This window comes from Engystomops pustulosus, chromosome 5 (genome assembly GCF_040894005.1).
Source record: "Engystomops pustulosus chromosome 5, aEngPut4.maternal, whole genome shotgun sequence".
In the NCBI taxonomy this organism is placed as follows: Eukaryota; Metazoa; Chordata; class Amphibia; order Anura; family Leptodactylidae; genus Engystomops; species Engystomops pustulosus.
In genome coordinates this window covers 128,810,636-128,833,015 of record NC_092415.1, presented here as the reverse complement: position 1 = coordinate 128,833,015, position 22,380 = coordinate 128,810,636, and the positions used below count along the sequence as shown (strand labels likewise).

Genomic DNA, 22,380 nt, shown 5'->3' with positions numbered 1-22,380 from the left:
ATCTGTACCTGTAATAGGTTCTATGTCGGAAAGACAATTAGGAAACTCTTTAAGAATAAGAGAGCATCTCAGCTCCATTAAAACAGGAACAGGAGCGCCCCGACTCATTGAACACGTTAGAGAGGTCCATGGAGAAGTTATCCCTCCCCCTTTAGAGGGATAACGCTTGCTGCTGCAGGGGGAAAGCAAATGGATCCTTCGAGCTAATGCAATGGGACCTATAGGTCTTAATGATAAAATAGACTTTGTAATCTTTTAATGATGGTAGCTTTGGCCCTCCGCCGACCACAGGCATTCTGTCTCCACCTACCCCCTCCCTTGCACGCATCATTGTGAGTATGCAATTATTTCCTTGAGATGAATAAAGAGGAAGAAGATTTTATTGAAGATTGGAGAGTGCCATCCATTCCTTCTCCCACATTGTACAGGCAGTCCCCTACTTAAGGACACCCGACTTACAGACAACCCATAGTTACAGACAGACCCCTCTGACCTCTGGTGAAGCTTTCTGAATGCTTTACTATAGTACCAGACTGGCATGATTAGATGTAAGGTGTCTGTAATGAAGCTTTATCGATAATCCTTGGTCCCATTACAGCAAAAATGTTTAAACTCCAATTGTCACTGGGGCCAAATTTTTTTTTTTGGCTGGATCTACAATCGTAAAATATACAGTTTCGACTTACATACAAATCCAACTTAAGAACAAACCTTCGGACCCTATCTTGTACGTAACCCGGGGACTGCTTGTACTAGAAAATTAACTTGATATGGACTCTAGTGAGTAGTTACAGGACCGTGACCTACAGATTGAAAGTGCACTACAAGTAACAGCATGCCTTCATCTATGTTTGAAAGGACATGCAAAGCGATTGGAATTTCCAATACTCACTTAATAGTGAGAGAATTCATTTAGTTTAAATTTCTTAATGCTGTGACACTTGTTAATGCTACAGCTCTCTCTATTAGAAAGCAATGGGCAGCACGGTGGCTCAGTGGTTAACACTACAGCCTTGCAGCGCTGACAAAAAAATTATACACTCCTCGATGAATGGAACGAAATCTATGAACGTAGAAAGCTTTATGCAGCGTACAACATGATTATCAAATCGGTTTTACCTAGTAAGTCATTGTTCCCATTTGTAAGTAAAGAAGTTATTGTGAACTAATTCTAAAAACAATAATCCAAGAAGAGAATGTACTAAGTGTTAAGGATAGAGCAGACATGGTTAAAGCTAAAAATATTCAGGAAAAGGAATTCCCCACAAGCAATATCTCCTCAGTCATTGAGAATAAAGTAGAGAAAAAAAGTATTGTGAATTTATGAATGCAGAGGACAACTGTTTTAGAAAGGAATAGTTTTAGAATTGGGTTAGGTATTGGCTGAGAATATGCAGGTAGTCCACAGGTTAGGTACAAGATGGGTTCTGTAGGTTTGTTCTTAAGTTGAATATGTATGCAAGTCGGAAATGTATATTTTATAATTGTAACTCCAGACAATTTGATATTAAAACTATTGGGTTGTCTTAAGAACCAGGATTAACAATAAAGCTTAATTGTAAACACCTTTAACAACTGTTACAGCCGTTTATTGTAGCCTAGGGCTAAAGTACAGTAAATAACCAACATTCAGAGGTCAGTTTGTAACTAGGGGTCGCCTGTAAGTCGGTTGTTAAGTAGGGGACCGCCTGTACCTATACATACTACTTACTACTGGTGTTAAGACTATGGTCTGTTAAGGATTTGGTTTCAACATATGACGTGTAACTGAACAAAACATTTCGTCCTGGGATTTGTGTGACAATATCCCAAAGTCTTAGTAAAGCATTTATTATATTCATCTCAATATGTAGAAGTCACTATAAATGATATTGCTGTGTAAATTGTCCAAAATTATTATTGTATTAAAAAAATTTAGAATGTTTATTTTTCTTTAAAAAAAGATACAGGAAAGAAGCAGCAATGCCGTAGATATTCTAGTTTTAATATGATAGATCTCCCATACAATGATTAATCAATATCACTAACCAATACAGGATATTTAGGGAAACAGAATGTAGTAATTTCCGAACTGCAGATTTGTGATGTCTAACAAAGATGGACCAACAAGCCTGTCGAGGATTAAGACATCAAGCAGTGTGGAGGAAAGAAGTTTTTGTAATCTGTGTACATACAGACTGTATGACAAGCTTCTTCCAGAAGAGAAGGCCACTCTTCCAAAGCAAGTTTTATTGGCAGAAGCTCCCGATCACCTATGGAGTAATTCCTCTCTGCGGCTCAGAAGGTTTTACAGAAGACGCCACACATGAGAGTTCGACCTTTGGGCCCGTTCACGGTTCGAACGGCTCTAGCAGCAACCGAGGAGGCGTCAACCTTCAGCAGGAATTGTTTCTCAATAACAGGCCAGGTGAGAGCGTGAGCAGAGGAAGGCCAGAGTTTAGATTTGCCATTTTTCTTCGTCGGCAGTATGAGCTGCTGGTAGTTATTAGCGAAGCCCAAAAATCTCAGAATAGCATGAAGTCCTACTGGGCGAGGCCACTAAAGTACTGCAGGTAACCGAGTTTATATGTCCGCATATTGCAGCAAACACTTACTGGTAACACCTGCGATTAGTGGCTGCGATGAAGGGGTTAACACCTAGCACCATCTTGATGAAGATCGCTGCTCCCTGTGACGTCATCTGGGGCCGGCTATCAGTTGCCATGACAGCCTTGCGTTTTCCAAAGACCCGAGGCTGTCCGATTTTAACCTATTCATTTCAATGTGCGATTCAAACATTGGCAGTATATGGGGCTTTTCCTCCACATTCATTACATACGGCAGTAAGTCGTAGGATCAGGCAACTTAGGGTTTTAATACCCTAGGGGGTCTGAAAATAAAAATTGTTTAAAAAAAAAAGTAAATACCTAAAAAAAAAAAAAAAAAAAAAAAAAAAAAAAAATATTCAAACCCCCTTTCCCTAGAAGTCATAAAACAAGTTAACAGTACAAAATCATAAACAAATTCGGCATCTCTGCGGTCCAAAATGTGCAATGAAAATAGGATTTTTCATAGTGTTTAACCCTGTATTGGAAAATACCGCCAAAAGTCAAAAAAATTGCACTGTCATTTTGAAAAATATTAAAAACTCAATAAAAAAGTGATCAAAAGGGCGTACAGTCCTAAAAATAGAAGCATTGAAAAGGTCATCAAACATCACAAAAAAAAATGACACGACCCACAGCTCCGTACATAGAAGTTAATAGCGCCAGAAATTGCAAATTTTTTTTTTTTTTTTTTAAATTAAAATTAAGGAAACCCAGTAGGTTTCTTTCATGGTGTGGTGTGGTGGCCAATATACGTCCCCCATGGACTACAATGGGCGCACGGCACCCTACAAGAAAGGTGCGGTGCAGCACTGTACCACTCCACACCCCATGAAAAGATAGGACATATCCTATCTTTTCACGGCATCATAAGCCATATATCCCTATGGAGGGGCCGGGGGTTGAGCAGCGCTCTCCTCCTCCTCTCCCCGTGCTACAGTACACCGGCAATGGCATGTGAATCCACCCTTAGAAACAGTTTGCTGTACCTCTGCCCTGATCATGGATCTTAGATCCTCCATGAGAGAAGCATTTTAGGATCATATTGGCGATACATTCCTTGCACACGGGACTTTTATATTTCTCAGGAAATTTAGTGTTACATACATCAGTGTTTAGACCAGTAATGGGCAACCTTTTGAGCTTGGGGTGTCAAAATACCAAATACGCCAAAAAACCGAGCACAACTCGGGTGGCGTGTCACCTTTCCTAAAATGTCTTAGCCTACTGGACAATCCTTTTAAGAAACACAAAATTTAACTTGGGAGAAGAGGTCGGTTCAAGGACTTCTTCTTGCCAATGTCACTTTTTTTTTTACAGTAAGTGAGGTAAAGACTATGATAAACGTGTTTAATAGTCCTTTCAGGTGATGGTTTCATTTTCCAAGGAGCTGGACAGGCCACCAGGCAGACAAGCCTCTGCCGGCTACCTATAGTATCAAATTTGGGCCTAAGTACTGCGAGTAAGCCAGATCCCAGAAGAAGAGGTTATACTGGGGCTCCTGCATACTCTCTGCCAGGAGAAATGGGAGTTCCCAAAATAGGACAGATCAGTACAGGCCGAAAAGAAGCGGCACAGCACAGAGGCAGCACTTCAGACACCTCGTCTTTGTCGCTGCCTGAGCCCTCTCCAGTGGACAGCACGACAGCGTGTCACTACCAGCCGGCAGGTGGGCGATAAAATGCACCTTCTTCCCCGGTAGGAAAACTTTAGCCTCAACAACTCACAAGTCAGTTCCCTATGAACTTCTGCCACACTATCTTGCTGTCCTCTAGCATTCAAGAATAGTCAGCACAGGAAGCATTTCGCGCCTGATTGGCCACAGAGCCCCAACTTTGGGTCTCAAGCGCAGACACGGATCGCTGTATTACGTGTCCTGCCGAGCCGTCTGGCACGCGTTGCGATCCTGCTTCTGACATTCCCCTTCTTTGCAGCACGCAGACTGCTCAGCCTGCGCACTACAGGAAATAATTGCCAAAGGTGTCACTGAAAATGGCTAGGCGTGTCAGTGGTGACACACGTGTCATAGGTTCGCCATCACTGGTTTAGACTACTTCTCTCTATACAGATCTTTACTCTTTGGTCCCAGAATCCTAGGGAGGAAGAGACTGCTGTACCTTAAATGTAAGGGGTAACATCACTTGTTTAGTACTCACTAACCAGGACTTTAAGTGATCAGTCTTCATCATCCGCCATACCGCAGGTTGCAGAACCTAGGAGATCATAGATGAGAAACCTCAGAGCTGCATGACTTCTCACATAATAAAGGTTTCTCCCTTAACTGCCAGAGTCTAAGGCACAAACAGAAGTACTTCGCGTTCGATGGCAGTTTCCAATGCACCTGCACTCCTACCTGCTGGAATCTACTCCAACATCCAGTCGAGCAGTAAACACTTCCGGAACACCAGAGGCAGTGGAGTGACTCCAAGGAGGGGCAGTAAACAAAACATCCGAGTCCTAACCTGCAATCCTAGTCCCCTGAATTGAGCAACCTCCAGGTGGAGCTTTGATGAGGGATGCAGAGGAAAATATGCTCAAGTGCTTCCTCTGGCAATCCCCCGCAACACTTAAGATACACCCACTTGCACAGCTTCCTCAGTCTTCTTGCAAGATCCTGTACAAGCTTGGTAGACCTTGCTGGCTGACGTCACATTTGCTGAATTGTGCCTGCGTACACCCAGAAAAGGGCTCAAATACCTTTGCATTATCAAAGAACACAATATCCACAGCACCTCCTCTGTCCAGGCATCGGCTTCTCTTCATAGAAGCAGATCAGTTTAGTCTGACAACTTCTACCCGTAGTATAATAAGTAGTAGCCAGCATGGGTTTACTATGGGATGTCACATACTACTGTAATTAGTCTTAGTATACCTTGCAATATTTACCCCACAAGAGAAGTTTAGCTCAAAAGGTCTATAATTGCTTGGCAAAGTTCTAGAGCACCGCACGGAGATTTAACAGAACTCTGGGGTGTAACCAATCCGGTCCTGGAGCCTTGTATACATTTATTTTATTGAGCTTAGGTAGGATCAGACATTCATCCAGTCTAGTATGTTATAGGATGCAGCTTAAATGGCACCATCCACAACAGATATTCTTTCTTTTATTGAATAAATGGAGCTGAATTACCCATTTAGTTTCTCTGCCTTCTGTTGGTCTCCTGTCGACATTTTTTAATTTTAAAAAACAAACAAAACACAATAAATTATATATTATCTCATATACATATATACATAGACAACTCGGAAGTCCTTCAGGGGGCGTTAACAGAGCTGCTACTCTGGTTTCAGAGGTTTCCCTTTATTATTTTTTTTTCTTCACGTAATACAATAAAAAAAAAAAAGCTTCCTGATGGCAAACGTGTCCGAATGAGTTCCTAAGGAACATGGTTCCTCAGGACCATTTCTGCAATCATATAGAGCAATAATAAGAGTTCTGAAGTTATGCAAGCCTTGTATTTCAACCCCTTAAGGACGCAGCCAGTTTATAGCCAAAGGCTCAGCCCCGTTTATTGTATTCTGACTTGCGTCGCTTTATATGGTTTTAACTTTTGAACACGGTTTCTGATTCTGAGAAAGCTTTTTTCTCACATGTTGTACTTCATTTTAGTGGTAAATTTTGGCCGATAAGAAAAAAAAACAATTTAAAAAATTTGCCATTTTCAAAATCATCGCATTTTCAGGCAGATAGATTTACCACCTAAATAAGTTGCTGAATAACATTTCCCATATGTCTACTTTACATTTTCATAGTTTTTGAAACGTCTGGGTAATTTATTTTCATGTCACGTAGCTTACGAATCCAATATCGCTTTTCCGTTTTTTTTTCAGAATTGACTATTTTGGGGATAAATACTGTTTTAAATAAATAAGTCAACCCATTTTCAAATCTGCACCTGTCAACCTATCAGAAAAAGCTTTTAGGAAGATCGTTAACCCCTTGAGATCTTCATAGTAATTACATCAAAATAGAGGTGAAATTTAGAATGGTGAAATTTTTTTTTAGAGTTATACGTTCATTTAGCCGTAAAATTTACACATTTCAAAAAGATAAAAGAAAACCCACCTTACAATTTGTTATGCAATTTCTCCCAAGTACAGAGACCCCCACATGTGGCCGTTACTTGCTTTATGGCCGCAAAGCGAGGCGCAGAAGGGAAGGAGGGATCTGCAGCTGCCAGGATTTTAGTTTCCCCATTGGCCCCTTTGTAGGCTATAAAATTTGTTTTTTTTGTTATTGGGGCCATGTGATGGAATTTTTTTTGCGGGATGAGAAGCTTTTTCCAGTGTTACCATTTTGGGGTTGATATCCCCTATAGCTGAAAATATACAAAGTTTTTTTTTTTGAGGGCAGGAGTATCTTTATTCTATGGGTCGATACGATTACGGGGATACCAGACATGAATATTTCTTACCTATTACTAAATTTGCCAAATTAAAACACTAATGTGGGGAAAAATCCATTTGTGCATCGCTGCCTTCCAAGTAGCATAACATTTTTACTTTTTTTGGCTATGGTTTTTGTGGGAAATATTGTACTTTGCAACCATATTATTCTGAAGTACATATGTTTTTTAGTTAACTTTTTACTGCATTTTTTGTGGGATTCAATAGGTAAAAATAATTTTTGTCGGGTTTTAAAGTTTTTGTAATAATTTTTCTCTTTTATTCTACAGATTTTTACAGGCGTATATATGTGGTGTGTGTTTTATGATTTAGACTTATTTGCGTTCTTGTTATCTGGGGGAGCGCAACGGCATGACGTAGTCACGCTGCACGGCGTCACTCGCCCTCCTCCCCTAACCCTCTGGTGCTGGCCTTGTTTGCGGCAAAGGGATGTTTGCCTTTCTCCGGTGGAGCTACAATCCGAGGTATGCCCCAGGCACCACGCAGTGCAAGGCTGCTGTGACGCTGCACTGCTCGCGTGAAAAACGGGGGAGCCGCAAATACATCCGGAGGACGTAGCTTGCTCGGAGGCTCCGAGCACGAAGACCTGAAGTGCATCGCTCTAAGTCTGACGGTTTGGGGCATCGCCACCTTGAGGGAGAAAGCTTCCGGCGCAGTGTGGGGCCTGGAATGGCCTCCTCGAAGATAGCGCAGCTGGACCGGGGGACAGTCTTGAGCCTTCGATGGGTGCCCGTATGCTAGATCTGGAGCCTATTGGCGTCAATAAGGTCTCTTCCGTTTTTTTGATCGTGTGGTGAGATTGTTTGGCTAAGCTGCTTACCATCTACTTACCTTCTAACTCCTAGAACTGCAATCTGCTGTGCTGATTTTTAACCGGGTTGTGACAGCTTTCTAATGCTTCAATTTTTCAAGCTAACACTAATAGTTATAACTGTCTGTGCTGGACTGGCTAATCTGACTGTGCTCTTTTCCCTTAGCCATTGTAATATCTACTTGGTTCAGTACTGTGTAATTTTTCTGAGATATTGCCAGATGCTGCTATATGTCTAACCCACAGCCCTATTGCTGATTTACGTTACCGCAGCTTTTTGCCTCAACGCCTTATGCTCCATGGTAGAACATTGCGTACTAATATAGCTTATCTCGCTGTGTTTGATGCGTTTTTGGTTTGTTCTTCTTCTATCAACGTATGGTACATGTGCCATCGGCTTATTTACCAATTTAGGATTAATGATTATATGCATTAGCACTCTGTCTTTATATATCTAACCGGGATGTTGATTTGTATGTCCTGGTCAATCCGAATTGCCCTACTGTATAACACTACGCAGAATTAAGTAAGGGGACCGTGATTACTGCCCTAATACTGTCATTGCATTATTTCTATATGTTGTGTGTTCTGGGTAGAAAACCCTTATTCACCTGGTCGGATATGCCTTAATTGAAAGACTTAAGTGTAAAGTCAGTTTTTTTTGTTGTTTTTTTTACTGGAGGAGTCTATTGTACATTAATATTGGCTATTAGTTACTGTATTATATATGGTCTTGGGACTAGTCTGAGAGGAAGGTGTAGGACCCAATCATGCCCCCCCAAAACTCAAGGAAATCCTTAGGTTCATCCTCCCCCAAAGAGAAAGGGGGCGTGGGCAAAGGGGATAATACAGCAAAGCTAGATAAACTCTGGAAATCACCACCTACCAAAACACGTATAGGATTGAGGAAAAAAAAAAAAAAAAAAAAAAAAAAAAAAAAAAAGGTCCCGATGGCCAGGATCCTAAAAATAAATCTCAGGGTTCGAGGTTTTCGGCACTAGAAAGTGAAGAACAAGCAGGTGAGGAACCAATAGCTGGAGGAGATAGTGAGGTATTAAAGGAAATCCTCTCCTCCATTAAAGTCTATAGTAACGCAATTGAAGAACTAACCGACCAGGTGGGGGCTCAGAGGAGAGGTCTCTCTTCTCAGAGAGGACCTCAACAAGGTTAGAGACAAACAGGAAAAGGCTGAGGAAAAAAAATATCAAAAATCGAAAAGAATGTTGGAGAGGTGAAAAAAAACTACCACAATCTTGTAGAGGGAAAATGAAGCTCTTAAGAATAGACTAGCTGATATGGAAGACCGATCTAGGAGAGCCAATCAGAGATTAATAGTCGTTCCAGAGAAAGCGGAAGGGGAGAATATTGTTAATTTTGTAAAAGAATGGCTTTTGGAGAAAATAGGTAGAGAGCACTTGTCATCCAACTTTGAAATCAAACGAGCTCACAGAATACCTGTGGTGTTAAAAGTTCCTGGAAATTCTCCCCGAACAATTCTGTAAAACTCTTCTCTCCAGAGATAGAGATACGATTTTGTGACGCGCCCGTGATCTGAAAGATCTTACAATTTAAGGTGCAAAAGTTTCAATGTACCCAGATTTTTCTAGGGACACGCTACAGAAAAGGAAAAGCTTTATTGAAGTAAAAAAAAAAAAAAAAAAAAAAAAAAAAAAAAAAGGTTGAGAGAGAAATGTATTATATATTCCCTTCTACTTCCTGTGAAATTAAGAATATCATATCAGAACCAGTCCCATTTCTTTAACACCCCTGAGCAAGTTTCTGACTGGATGGATTCGAAAGGGCTCTGAAATAAGGCTTATATTAGACCATGATACTCTTCTTGTTGGCTAGCAACCGGGGGTCGATTAGGCTTATTTCTTGGAATGTAAGAGGGCTGAAGGATCACTTAAAACGCTGTATTATTTTCAACTATACATGTAAACAACTCCCCGCTATTGTAATTTTGCTGGAAACCCATTTGGTAAAGGATTTGTTGTATTTAATACAAAGAAGATGGGCAAATCAGATTTATAGTTCAGTTTTTTCATCTTTTTCTAGGCGGGGGGGGGGGAATCTCAATTTTGATTCATAACGCTATCAACTTTAAAATCCTGGATTGTCAATGCGATACTAATGGTAAATTTGTCTTTCTCTATGGTATATTGGAAGGCACCAAGTGTGTTGTGGCAGGAATATATATACCCCTTCCCTTTAGATACAATGTTCTGTTGGCACTACTTCGGTTTCTCGAGAAGGTAGGGGAAGGCCCTATATTGCTTCTTGGTGATTCTTACTCCGTATTTTCTGATAAAAAGGATCGAACAGGGAAACTTCAATCAGCAAAGTCGAGTGTCAATGATTCCCCCCTTTGCGAGATTTTGACAGGAAATAGGGTTGATGTATATAGATCTATACATGGGGATAAATCAGCATACTCAAGCTTTAATCGCTCACACAATTACTGATCAAGAATAGACCTCGCTCTAGCAAATGATTCAGCTTTGTTTTGGATAAAAAAAAAATTAAAAAAAAGAGATACGAAAATCGGTCGATCTCAGATCATTCTCCACTCGTTTTGGAGATATTCCACTCGATTTCTCCATCCTGTAGATTCTGGAAACTAAATCCACACTGGCTATCCCTGATAACGAATGAAGATAAAATTAAGGAAGAGCTTCTCTATTTTATTTCCGTTAATAGATCTATTAACAATCATGGATTGCCATGGGATTCTGAAATCCTTTGAGAGGTTTATTAAGTTCTGAAGTAATTTACCTACGAATGCAATTCGCTAAACAGGAAAAGCAGCTAACAGAAGCAGTGAAAAAACAAGAAAAAGATTTGAAAGAGAATAGAACACAAAATACCTTGGATAGATTTATTCAGGCGCAAGTGGCATATAATAAAATTTTGTCTCAAAGCCACACAAATAATTTTTTTTGGATCTGTCAAAACATTGTGAGAGTAGTTTATCATCTAAAAGGCTTTTGCAAAAAGTTAAGAAATAACAGGAGGTTAATAGAATTCATGCAATTAAAAATAATTTTGGGGAAATTGTACATAGTCAAAGTCAAAGCAAAGATGTATTTATACAGTTGTTCCAAGGTATTTACTCTTCAGATTTAGGCGTTACTGTAGAGACTATTAAAGGCTATCTGGATGGTATTGACGGAAGATAGGAGAATTCAGCTGTCTCGTCCAATCTCGGTAAAGGAGCTGAAGGAGACATTGTCTTCCTCCAGACGCAATGTGTCCCCGGGCTTAGATGGGTTGCCATTGGAGATTTATGACAGATTTTGTTCCATTCTCCTCCCCCTTATGGCTGAGGTATGGGAAACGGCACAGATGGTAGGTAGACGTCCCGACTCATGGTATAAGGCAGGTATTTCCCTGATTAAGAAAAAAAAACAAAGATCCAGGAGGAGGGGGATTCATATCGACCAATTTCGCTTCTGAATGCGGATGCTAAGCTGATGGCCAAATTATTAACCAATAGATTAAAGTTAATAGTCCCTGATCTGGTCCATAAAAGATCAATGTGGCTTTGTTGGAGGCCGCCACATAAGTACGAACTTCAGGCGGCTCTTCGCGGGGTTGCAGCTTGGGGGGGGGGGGGGGGGTGAGGGTCCGCTCCATCCTGTCAGATGCCACTAAGGCCTTCGACAGGATGGAGTGGGACTTCCTCTTGGAGGTTTTGGAAAAATTTGGACTGGGCAGTAGGTTTGTGCAATGGGTTAGATTGTTTTATATCGATCCCAAAGCGCGCATAAAGGTAAACAGTGATTTTTCTTCCACCTTTTCCCTGACATAAGGCACTAGACAGGGTTGCCCCCTATCTCCCCTGTTGTTTGCCTTGTTTATTGAGCCTTTGGCAATTAAGATTAGGGCCAGTACAGGGATTGGAGGAGCAGGGGTGGAGGGACAGATGGATAAAATCATGTTATATGCTGACGAGAATTCTTCTTTGTCTTAAAGATTCAGGAACCTCCGTTCCATTGGTTCTTAGTATGATTAAGGAGTTTGGAAGATATTCCGGTTTTGAGATTAATGTACGGAAATTGTTTTTGGTACCGTTGGATGTTGATTCATTGGCAAATTTAGAACATCTAGAGTTAAAGGTTTCCCAAACAGTGGAGTACTTGGGTCTAAAGGTAAGTTCCAAAGTGAGCAACTATATCATATTGAACCTGGTTTCCCTCTTGAGGAAATTAAAACACGGTGAATACCTGGAGTTATCTCCCACTAAATCAGGCAGAGCGGGTTGTTTTGGTTAAATCCATATTATTGCCTCAAATTCTTTACGTACTGTGTAATTTCCCTTGTTGGATTGACAGGAAATGGTTTGCACTTATTTGTGCTATCATTAACAAACTCTTATGGGGGAGGAAAAGGGTACTTAAGCAGGAAACCTTAATGAGAGATAAGGATAAATGGGGTCTCTCTCCCCTCTTTTTTTTCATTATTTTCTGGCTGCTCAGATTCAACTAATTATAGTAAACAAGTTAAGGTCGCTCTTCGAAATACTATCTAATTTGGTCAGGAAGAGATAGGACTCAATTTTTGTACTATTAGAGTCAGGACTTTTGGGATCCCGCGATATCAGGAAACTCCCTCTGGCCACTTTACTGCAAAACACCTGGAAAGAGGTGAAGAATCTGCTAAAGATTGAGGGCAGACTTAAATTTACACCCTTATGGGGTAACTAATTTTCCTGAACCTTCTAAATTGGAGGATTTCGAATTTTGGGAAAAAAGAATAGTCTCTCTGGAGCAACTGGGAATGAACGGGTGGGGGGGGGGGGGATTACCTTCCTTTCAATATTGGGTAGACACGGGCAGTCTTAAAGAGGGGGATTTATTTAGGTATTGGCAATTATCACATGCACATAGAAGTGAAAAAAATAAGTTTGGTTTTACGAGCGAAGGAAATAGTAAACTCACAAAATTTTTGGAATTAGGGATGGTCTGTAATAAATTATCTAAAGTGTATCGGTTCTTACGTAGAGATATTGATTGTAATTTAAGTCACCGCACTCAACATAAGTGGAGGAATCAAGTTGGAGACATTTCTGAATCACAATGGGGGGGGGAGATTTACAAGAATGTAGTTAGAAGCACTATGAATTTGAATCACAGATGCACTCAATTAAATATCTTATATAGAAATTAATTTTTACCCCTGTTATTGTTTAAGATTGGGTTAAAAGACAACTCTAATTGCTTGAGGTGTGAGAGACCCAATGCTGATATCCTCCATGTCTTATGGGACTGCCCGGTGATTATGAAATATTGGACAGAGATTTTTGAGACTATTGAGGTCAGTGCAGGTTGTACCCTCTTGCGAACCACCACCCTTGGTCTCCTAGGCTTAATTTCAACTACTGTAGGGTTAAGACCCAAGCGAGACCCGATTTTTAAAGTCTTGTTTCTAGCAATATTGGTGTTGATTAAACATTGGAAAGATCGCAATGCTCCTAGGGTGAGAGAATGGTATAATATTGTAGAGTGTACCAAGCGATATGAGTGCCTATACGAAAAAAGGGTGTGTAGTGTATGGTTACTAATGTATTTTGACAAACTACTTGGGATGGGTCAGGGGGGATAGGTTTAAAATTTATGATATAATGTATTACTTAATCTGTTCTTAAATGTTAGGGTACATTCACACGGCCGTATGCATTTTCTGTCCTGTATTTACAACTGTATTCTGGTCGCAAATACAGGCTGTATGACATCTGTATGTAGGCTGTATGTAACCCGTATTTTCACAGTATTCTGTAAAAAATACAGTGGGCTTGCAAATGATTTGGCCAAGCCCAAATTTGATCAGCTGACAAGCCCAGACTACATTTTCTCTTTACTGAGATTGAGGTTAGATTCCATTGTGGAATATATAACTGGATATATAGATGTACATGCTTGTATCATCTATACATGCATATTTGCAGGTATACAGGATTGGAGTAGTAGTACTGTGTCCCCATATATACAGGATTGGAGTGGTAGTACTGTGTCCCCATATATACAGGATAGGAGTAGTAGTACTGTGTCCCCCTCCCACTTGGCAACAGGCATGTCCCCATTCCCGCCCTTGGCAACGAGCATAGTCCCCACTCCCCTAAGCAACGAGCATGTCCCCCCTAGGCAACGAGCATGCCCCCCAGAAACCAGCGTGTGTGTGTGTGTGTGTGTGTGTGTGTGTGTGTGTGTGTGTGTGTGTGTGTGTGTGTGTGCGTGTGTGCGCGTGTGTGTGTGCGCGTGTGTGTGTGTGTGTGTGTGTGTATTTTTTGTCTTGCAGGACCATGCATGCTGTGGACTACTTCGGATTCGTAGGATTGCGTCGATGACTGGCATTTTTTTTTACAAATAAATTGGTCAAATAGGGTGTGTCCGCATTGTCTTTCAATAAAACTTTCTTTTTGTAATTAAAAGTTTATTTCTTTGCGAGACTCTATAATCAGCCATAATAGTGGTGCTGTCTAGTTGACGGTGTTCATTATTAAGGGCTGGCCTTAGTGTTTGCCTTTTTTTTTTGGCAAATTCACATTAACGCCCATACCATTACCCCGGTACCCACCGCCACCAGGGGTGCCGGGAAGAGCCAGGTACAAACCAGTACCTGAACATCTACAGATGGTCAGGTAGTGGGGCGGCTGCAGGCTGTTATTGTTGCGCTGGAATAGCCCCCTAACAGTGGGCTATCCCAGCTCAGTAATGGCAGGCTGCTGCTGTTTTTTTGTATCTGGCTGATTTGGACAATAGGGGGGAACTCAAGTCAATTTTTTTTTCATTTTTTGGCCAAAAAAAATGGATAAAAAAAAAAAGAAGACGTGGGGTCCACTCTATTAATAGGGGGAACCCTACATCATTTTTTTGTTCAGAATTTTTTTTTTTTTTTTTAATTATGTAGGGTCCATCCTATTATTTATTTTCATTTATTGGCCAAAACAAATTAAAATAAATGATATGGTGGACACACACATATATATACACACACACACACACACACACACACACACACCAGTTGGTGCTGGCACAGATAGCGACATTTACTAGTACAGGGGACAAAAACGACTGCGGCACCTAAATGCGCTGGAAGCCAAAAAGTTATTAGTGCCAGAATATGGCAAAATGAAGAATTTTCACTTTTGCACATTTTTCCACATGTATTAAAACAAAATAAAACCTGTAGTATCCCGATTGTAGCAACGCAAAGAATAAAAGTGACATGTAATTTGGGGCACACAGTAAAAGCCGTAAAATACAAGCCCACAAGAAATTGGCGCAAATGGGTTTTTTCACCAATTTCACTGCATTTGGATTTTTGTTCCCGCTTCCCAGTTCAGGGCATCGAATATTCAATACCATCACTATGAAGGGCAGTTTGTTACACAGAAAACAAGCCGTCACACAGCTCTGTACATGGAAAAATAAAAAAAGTTATGGATTTTTGAAGGAGGGAAGTGAAAAATGAAAACATAAAAAATGACAAAGGGCCAGGTCATTAAGGGGTTAAAATCTCCCAAAACCTATATAAATTTTGGATCCCAGCGCACGTACCAACCCAAAGAATAAAGGGGAGGTGTCAGCTTGAGAGAATAGTGAAATCTGAAAAACAGATTTCAATAGAGAATCTGGGGCATGCATTTTTTCCTCAATTACTCTGCATTTTTATAAACTGTAAATTGCATGGAATACTAAATGGCTTGCACACTCTTTACACATCCTTGCACACCCTTTCATACACTTGGACACTCTATGAACTTACATTTCACAGGCTCCTGCTCTGCACACTCATCAGACACTCTGCTGACAGCAGTGCTGAGGTCACGTTCTGCAGCGGTCACGTGATCACGTCTCCACGGCAAGCCACAGCATAGTGAACGGCCGCATGCGGTGGATCCCTTCTGGCACCGTAAGCAGCCCCGATATATTACAATTCCATACACTTCTATTGGAATGGCCGCATCTGGTCTGGTCACGATGCGGTGAGACAACGTTTGGTCACCGCATCACTACGAGGAGCAATATAGGTCTATGGGGGGCTGTGATCTGGTCACAAATCATGCGACCAGATCACTGCCCCCCTCACGGTCGTGTGAATGAGGCCTTATATTGTATTATTGACATTCATTGTATAAACTTTTATGTACCAACTTTTGGGAAAGGAATAAAAAAAGAAAAGATAAGGGATTTTTTTTTTCTAATATTTCCACCAAGGGACATGAAGCAATCATTTGATGGCTTGTTCATGATAATACTCTGCAATACTGATATATTGCAGGGTATTAGCAGTGTCAGCCTATCCTGACACTGCCTTTAAGAGTACGTCTGAGACTCCATCTTGCAGGCAGTGCCTGCAGGCAGCTCTGGGGTCCTGATCAGCCCCAGGGCTGCCATTGCAATGATCGGCGCCCCCAGAAGGCATGTTAAATACCGCGGTTGCACTGACTGTGGCATTTAACGAGTTAAACATCCGCAATCGGAGCCCACTCTCACCACGGGTGTTACACTGGGGTGTCGGCTGTTAGCTATAGCCGGCACCCCGTGTATCAAGATGCCGGTTCGGCTCCGATCCAGAGCTGAGCCAGCATCAGCACCGCAACGGATATACTCGCCACAGAGTGGTAAGGGGGGGAGTGAATACGAGGCCTTTTGAGGCGCTAGAGCGACGTAGCCAAAGCGCCCCAGTGTAATTTGCTTATTTTAAAATATATATTTATTAGTGTTATAATAAGTCACCCTCAGGGAACTTTTTATTAGGACACATCTACCATCAGTAAACTATTTTATGTTATTTATATTGTATTGAGGGAAGATAAAAAAAAAAAAAAAAAAAAAAAAATGAAAGAAACCTCTGGAACCAGAGGAGCAGCTCTGGTAATGAAGTACTCCAGAGTTGTAAACATATATTTTTATATTTTTTTTTTAATTAAAAAAATTGCTTCAAAGATGTAACATTGCGGTGAGGGCTTAAAAACTATTTTCTTTAATATAACTAGAATTTAGAGGGAGATATATTTTGAAAAGTAAAACTTACCAAATCCGACACTTTAGCAGATGCATGCTTCTTTCCATACAATGTGAAGTGGAAAGTCCTTGTTAATGCAGGGGAAACTGCTGCCCATTTCTAGAATAGACAATAGTTCATTATGCAAAACTCACATCAGAAAATACAGTTACCTACAAATAAGCCCACAAACCCTCAGCTAAAAAATTTTTGTAGGCCATCTTCACAGCATTAAATTTAAAGGGTTCGTCCACTTTGAGCAAATAATTGATATGGTTTGTGTAAAGAAACATTGTACTATTTTTAAATATACTTTCTGTATCAATTCCTCGTGGCTTTCTAAATCTCTGCTTGTCCCTCTACAGAAATACTTCCACTGAATAAAAACTTGTCCCTATTAAATGTGATTGACACGCAGGTGCATGGCTCGTTTTATCATAGAGTAATTAGAGCCGAGGGATAATAACGGCTCATGCACCTGTGTGACATCACATGACCAGGGACAGATTTCAATTCACTTGAAGTAAACATAGGAGCTTTGTATAGCAGGATAACAAGCAGAGATCTAGAAAACTGAGGAACTCATACTGAAAATATATTGGAAAACTTTTCCTTACACAAACAATATTAATTACTTGCTGAAAGTGGACAATTGCTTTAACTACAGAGGCAGCAATTTGGATAGTAACATAATTAGGGTTATGTCCACTACCGATTTTTCACAAAAACTTGCAGTGGGTTACTGCAAATTACTCTGCAGGGAGACTCCTCGAACAAGCAAGTGCTTTTTCCTGTGGAATTCAGTGACCACTAAATGTTTGGCGTAACTTTTACCGGGTACACTGCAAAGCTGGCATCAAAAATATAGTCTTCAGTACATCAGATTATCTGAAAACCTTATTTTGTGTATTTGTTGCAATATAATTTTTGTGCAGTATTAAAATACAGGTGTGGATATATCCCTATATGTCCATCCCTTTGGTTTTCCCATGTAAAAGCAAAATCATATTTCATTAACTACTTAGAAGAAACGCAATCTCCAAAAATTTCACAGCAAAAAATTGCATTTAAAACATGTCCCTCAAGGACCTAGAGTAGTGACACAGCATTTTCTATAAAGTTTCATTGAGACCAAAATTCTGTCCATGATATTCAAAGAAAAAGGATACCCGAATTTCTTGATTAAACAATCATATATACAGGCAGTCCTCGGGTTGCATACAAGAAAGGATCTTTACATTTGTTCTTAAGTTGAATTTGTATTCAAGTCAGATGTTTTGTCCTTGTGACAATTGGATTTTTAACATTGTTTTGCTTTAATGGAAACAAGGATAAAGTAAGCATCCAGAGAGCTTCAACAGAGGTCCGTCCGCAAGTTGAGTGTCCTTAAGTAAAGGGACGCCTGTAAAAAGGCCTCAAATATCACAAGAAGAGTGTTTGATCCAGAAACCTAAAGAAGCCCTAAGAAGTAATAAAATTTGAAAAAACTTAACACCTTTGACGCAGAACACCAGGATATTAAGGTAATTTTCAAAAAGAACTGGAAAATCCTTTTAACCCCTTAGTGACATAGCCTGAAAAGGCTTAAGTGACCAGGCATTTTTAGTGAATTTTCGTAAGCGCCGGTTTAAAGGCCATAATTTTGTATGCTACCTTAATTTTTGCAGTTTTTTTTTTTTTTTTTTCGGGACTCCGCTAGTTAAAAAGGTTAAAAGTACATTTTTTTAAAAATTTGGGGCTTGAAGTGGAAAACAGTAGTTACTCACCGGTAATGATGTTTCCTCGAACCACGACGGCACCAACCAGAGAGAGGGATCCGCCCCCAGGGACAGGAAACCTGAGCATAAAAAACGTGCTCCTCCTACCCTGCCTCAGTGTTTGCAGAGACTTGGAAGAGCCATATTGTTAGTACATCAGAAAATATATATATATTATATATATAATTTTTTTTTTTTTCCCATGTATGTGTAATTCATTTCTCTTTTTTTTTTTTTTGCAACACCAGTGAACTAACACCAACAAATAAATGTTTATAGGAAAGAACACCCTGGGTGGGAATATACCAGGTGCCGTCGTGGTTCGAGGAAACATCATTACCGGTGAGTAACTACTGTTTTCCCCATCACCACGACGGCACCAACCAGAGAGAAAAATTTCAGGGAGGGATAACAGAGGAGAGTACCTTCCTCCCAAAAGAAAGTTCAGAAGACCCCGCCACATTCACCCGATAGTGTTTGAAGAAAGTGTGAGTGTGTGTGGGGGGGGGGGGGGGTAGACCAACATGCAGCCTGACAAATTTGGTCTAAGGAGGCATGTCTAAACTCTGCCCAAGAAGTAGCTAGTGCCCGGGTAGAGTGGGAATGAATATTCTCTGGGGCAGATTTCTCGGCTACTTCATAAGCCAACTGTATAGCAACTCTGATCCATCTGGCGATAGTTGCAGAGGAAGCCTTGGACCCTTTGTTTCTCCCTGAAAAGAGAACAAATAAACTATCTGATTTGCGCCAGGATTTTGAAACATCCAAGTATTGGAGAATACTCCGCCTAACGTCAAGGTTATGGAAAGACTTTTCTCCTTCTGACCTGGGATTTGCGCAAAATGATGTAAGTATTACCTCTTGGGACCTATGAAAATTAGAGACCACCTTTGGGAGAAACTCAGGGTCTGGTTTTAGAATAATCCTATCGTGTAGGATAGAAAAGTAAGGGAGTCTACATGATGATGCTGCCACCTCACCCACTCTTTTCGCCGAGGTAATGGCCGTTAAAAGAATACTGATTTTAGTGTAAGAAGTTTTAATGAGATGCTTTCTAAAGGCTCAAAGGGTGGACCCGATAGTGATTTTAGCACCAGTGATAGGTCCCAAGGGGGAAATCTAGATCTAATGGAAGGACAAAGTTTCACTGAGGCCTTGATAAACCTACATATCCAGGGATGACTAGCTATATCCCGGTCAAAAAGGGCTGCTAAGGCTGACACCTGAACCTTCAAAGTTGCTGGCTTTAACCCTTTTTCAAGACCCAACTGTAAGAAATTTAGAATAAGTTTAAAGTCTGGGCTATCCATGTGTAAATCGTGTTTGCCTACAAATGAAAAGAAAGCCTTCCACGTTCTTAGATAAATTCTGTAGGTGATAGGCTTCCTGCTACTCTGCAGGGTGGAGATTACCTGAGAAGAAAGGCCTCTATTCTGCAGGATCAACCTCTCAAAAGCCATGCCGTGAGATGAAGACCCTTCACCTGTGGATGACAGATAGGACCTTGGAATAACAAGTCTTTACTGTCGGGCAGTATCCATGGGTCTGCTATCGAAATGTCGCTGAGACTTGAAAACCAGGCACGGCGTGGCCAAAATGGGGCAATGTGAATCACTTTTGCTCTGTCCCGCTTTATCTTTCCCAAAGTTCTTGTCTTGTTCAGAGCCCACTTAGAGATTTGAGGTGTAACTCTGCCAACTGAAAAATTTGAGAGGTAATCTGCTTAAGGTGTGAACCTCTTGTACCCCCTTGATTGTTTATGTAGGCTACTATCGTGGTGTTGTCTGACCTTACCGACACCCCCTGATCCCGTAAGAGTGGAAGTGCCGCTTTTAGCCCTTTTAGAACTGCTAATAACTCCTTTCCATTGGAGGAAAGATAGACTGAGGCTCCCAGCTGCCCTGAAAAGACTGGTTTTCTACATGAGCCCCCCATCCCCAGGGGCTGGCGTCTGTAGTAATAATCTTTTCCCAGTTTAACACCCAGGGGAGAAACCGTTTTAGGTTTTGGGGTATTAGCCACCACTTTAGAGATCTGAGAACTACATCGGGAATTCGTATCATTGTGTCTAGGGATGCTGGACACTTGTCCCATGCTTTGAGTAGAAAATTCTGGAGTTCCCTTGAATGGTACTGAGCCCAGGGGACCGCCTGAATGCTTGCTATCAGACAACCCAAAAGAGACATGGCCCCTCTGATGGAGATTTCGGGAGTGGAGACTAAACTGGTTACGCCTCTTGTAATTTTCTCCTGTTTCTCTAGAGGAAGAAAAGATTTTTGACACTGAGAATCAAGCAGCACACCTAGGAACCTTTTTTGTGTTGACGGGGTTATACAGGATTTCTCTAAGTTTCTGACCCATCCTAAGAAATCTAGGATTCTGCATACTCTGTCCACCTGATCCCTTACTGCCTCTTCTGAAGAACCCACCAGAAGGAAATCGTCTAAGTATGGAATAAACAGTCCATGATCTTTTCTTATAAAGGTTGCCATTTCTGAAATCTTTGTAAAAACCCTTGGCGCAATAGCTATGCCGAAAGGAAGTGCCCTGAACTGAAAATGCAAGATCTTTTGATCTATTTGGACTGCAAGTCTTAGGTACTTCTGGTATCACGGATGAATTGGTATATGGTAATAGGCGTCTGCTAGGTCTATCGACGCCATAAAACATCCTGGGGATAACAGATTTACCGCAGATTCTAACGTTTCCAATTTGAAACTTGGAATTTGAAGATGAGAATTTAAGACCTTTAAATTTATTATAGTCCTTAATGACCCATTGGGTTTTTTCACCCAGAATAGGGTTGAGTAAAAACCTTGACCCTTTTCTCCCGTCGGTACCTGACACAGTACCTTTCTGGAAAGAAGTGTAGCAATTTCTGACATCATTGCCAATCCACCTTTTCCTGATGGGACCTTTAATTCTGAACCTCTGGGGGGGGGGGGTAGAATTATAAAGTCCAAGGTTATCCCCTGAGGGATAGCCTTCCTCCTACCTGGGGGCTCATGTCATTGTGGACGGGAATGGGCCTGCTTGGAACTTATCCTGAGATTGGTTAAACAAGAAACCTCTATTTCTTTGAGGTGGTCTGGAGGAACTTGGTCTAGGGTCTTTCTCCTTTGGAACCTTGTCCTACGAAAGGACCGAAAGGATCTAGACTTGTAGGGAACATAAGAGGAAGGAAAACCTTTTTTCTTATCCCCCGCTTTCTCCAGCAAATCATCCAAGATGGGACCGAATAGAAAATTTCCATTACAGGGTATACTAACAGTGTCTACTTCTAGAGGGCAAACCGCCCGACCAATCTTTTAGCCACAGGGCTCTTCTTACAGAATTTGATAATGCCGCAGATCTTGCTGAAAGTCTCAGGCTATCAACCGAGGCGTCCGCTAGAAGAGCCGCTCCTTTTTGTATATTAGCTATAGAAGTCTGCAGATTTTCTCTAGGGACTTTATTATGTATATCACTCCCTAATTGATTTAGCCACATTAATACTGCGCGGGCCACACAAGCAGCTGCCACAGCCGGTTTGAACGCAGTTGTTGAGGATTCCCAAGTTTTTTTTTAAGGAATCTGCTTTCCTATCCAAAGGATCTTTTAAAGAGCTAATGTCTTTAAAGGGGAGAAAAGCCCCGTGGGCCATCTTTATGATTGAAGCATCCACTTTTGGTGGAGGGCCCCAGGATGAGGTAGGATCAGAATCGAATGGATATTTCCTTTTAATTGCTCTGGAAATAAAGGATTTTTTTGTCAGGGTTTTCCCACTCCTTTGAAATTAATGAGGAAATAGTGTTATGAATGGGAAAAGTGC

At 41.0% G+C, this 22,380-nt stretch overlaps 1 protein-coding gene across 3 annotated transcripts in view; it reads right to left on the bottom strand.

Moving 5' to 3' along the window:
* The window catches only part of SDHA (succinate dehydrogenase complex flavoprotein subunit A), a 122,479-nt gene that overhangs the window by 94,276 nt on the left and 5,823 nt on the right, over window positions 1-22,380 (bottom strand). For 2 of the 3 annotated variants that reach the window (XM_072153008.1, XM_072153009.1), the window contains exon 2: window positions 16,843-16,932. The exons of the other annotated variant lie outside the window; for it this stretch is intronic. In XM_072153008.1, the coding sequence (XP_072009109.1) occupies window positions 16,843-16,932 (90 nt within the window). The remainder of the gene's footprint in view (window positions 1-16,842; window positions 16,933-22,380) is intronic. 3 annotated transcript variants of the gene reach the window in all.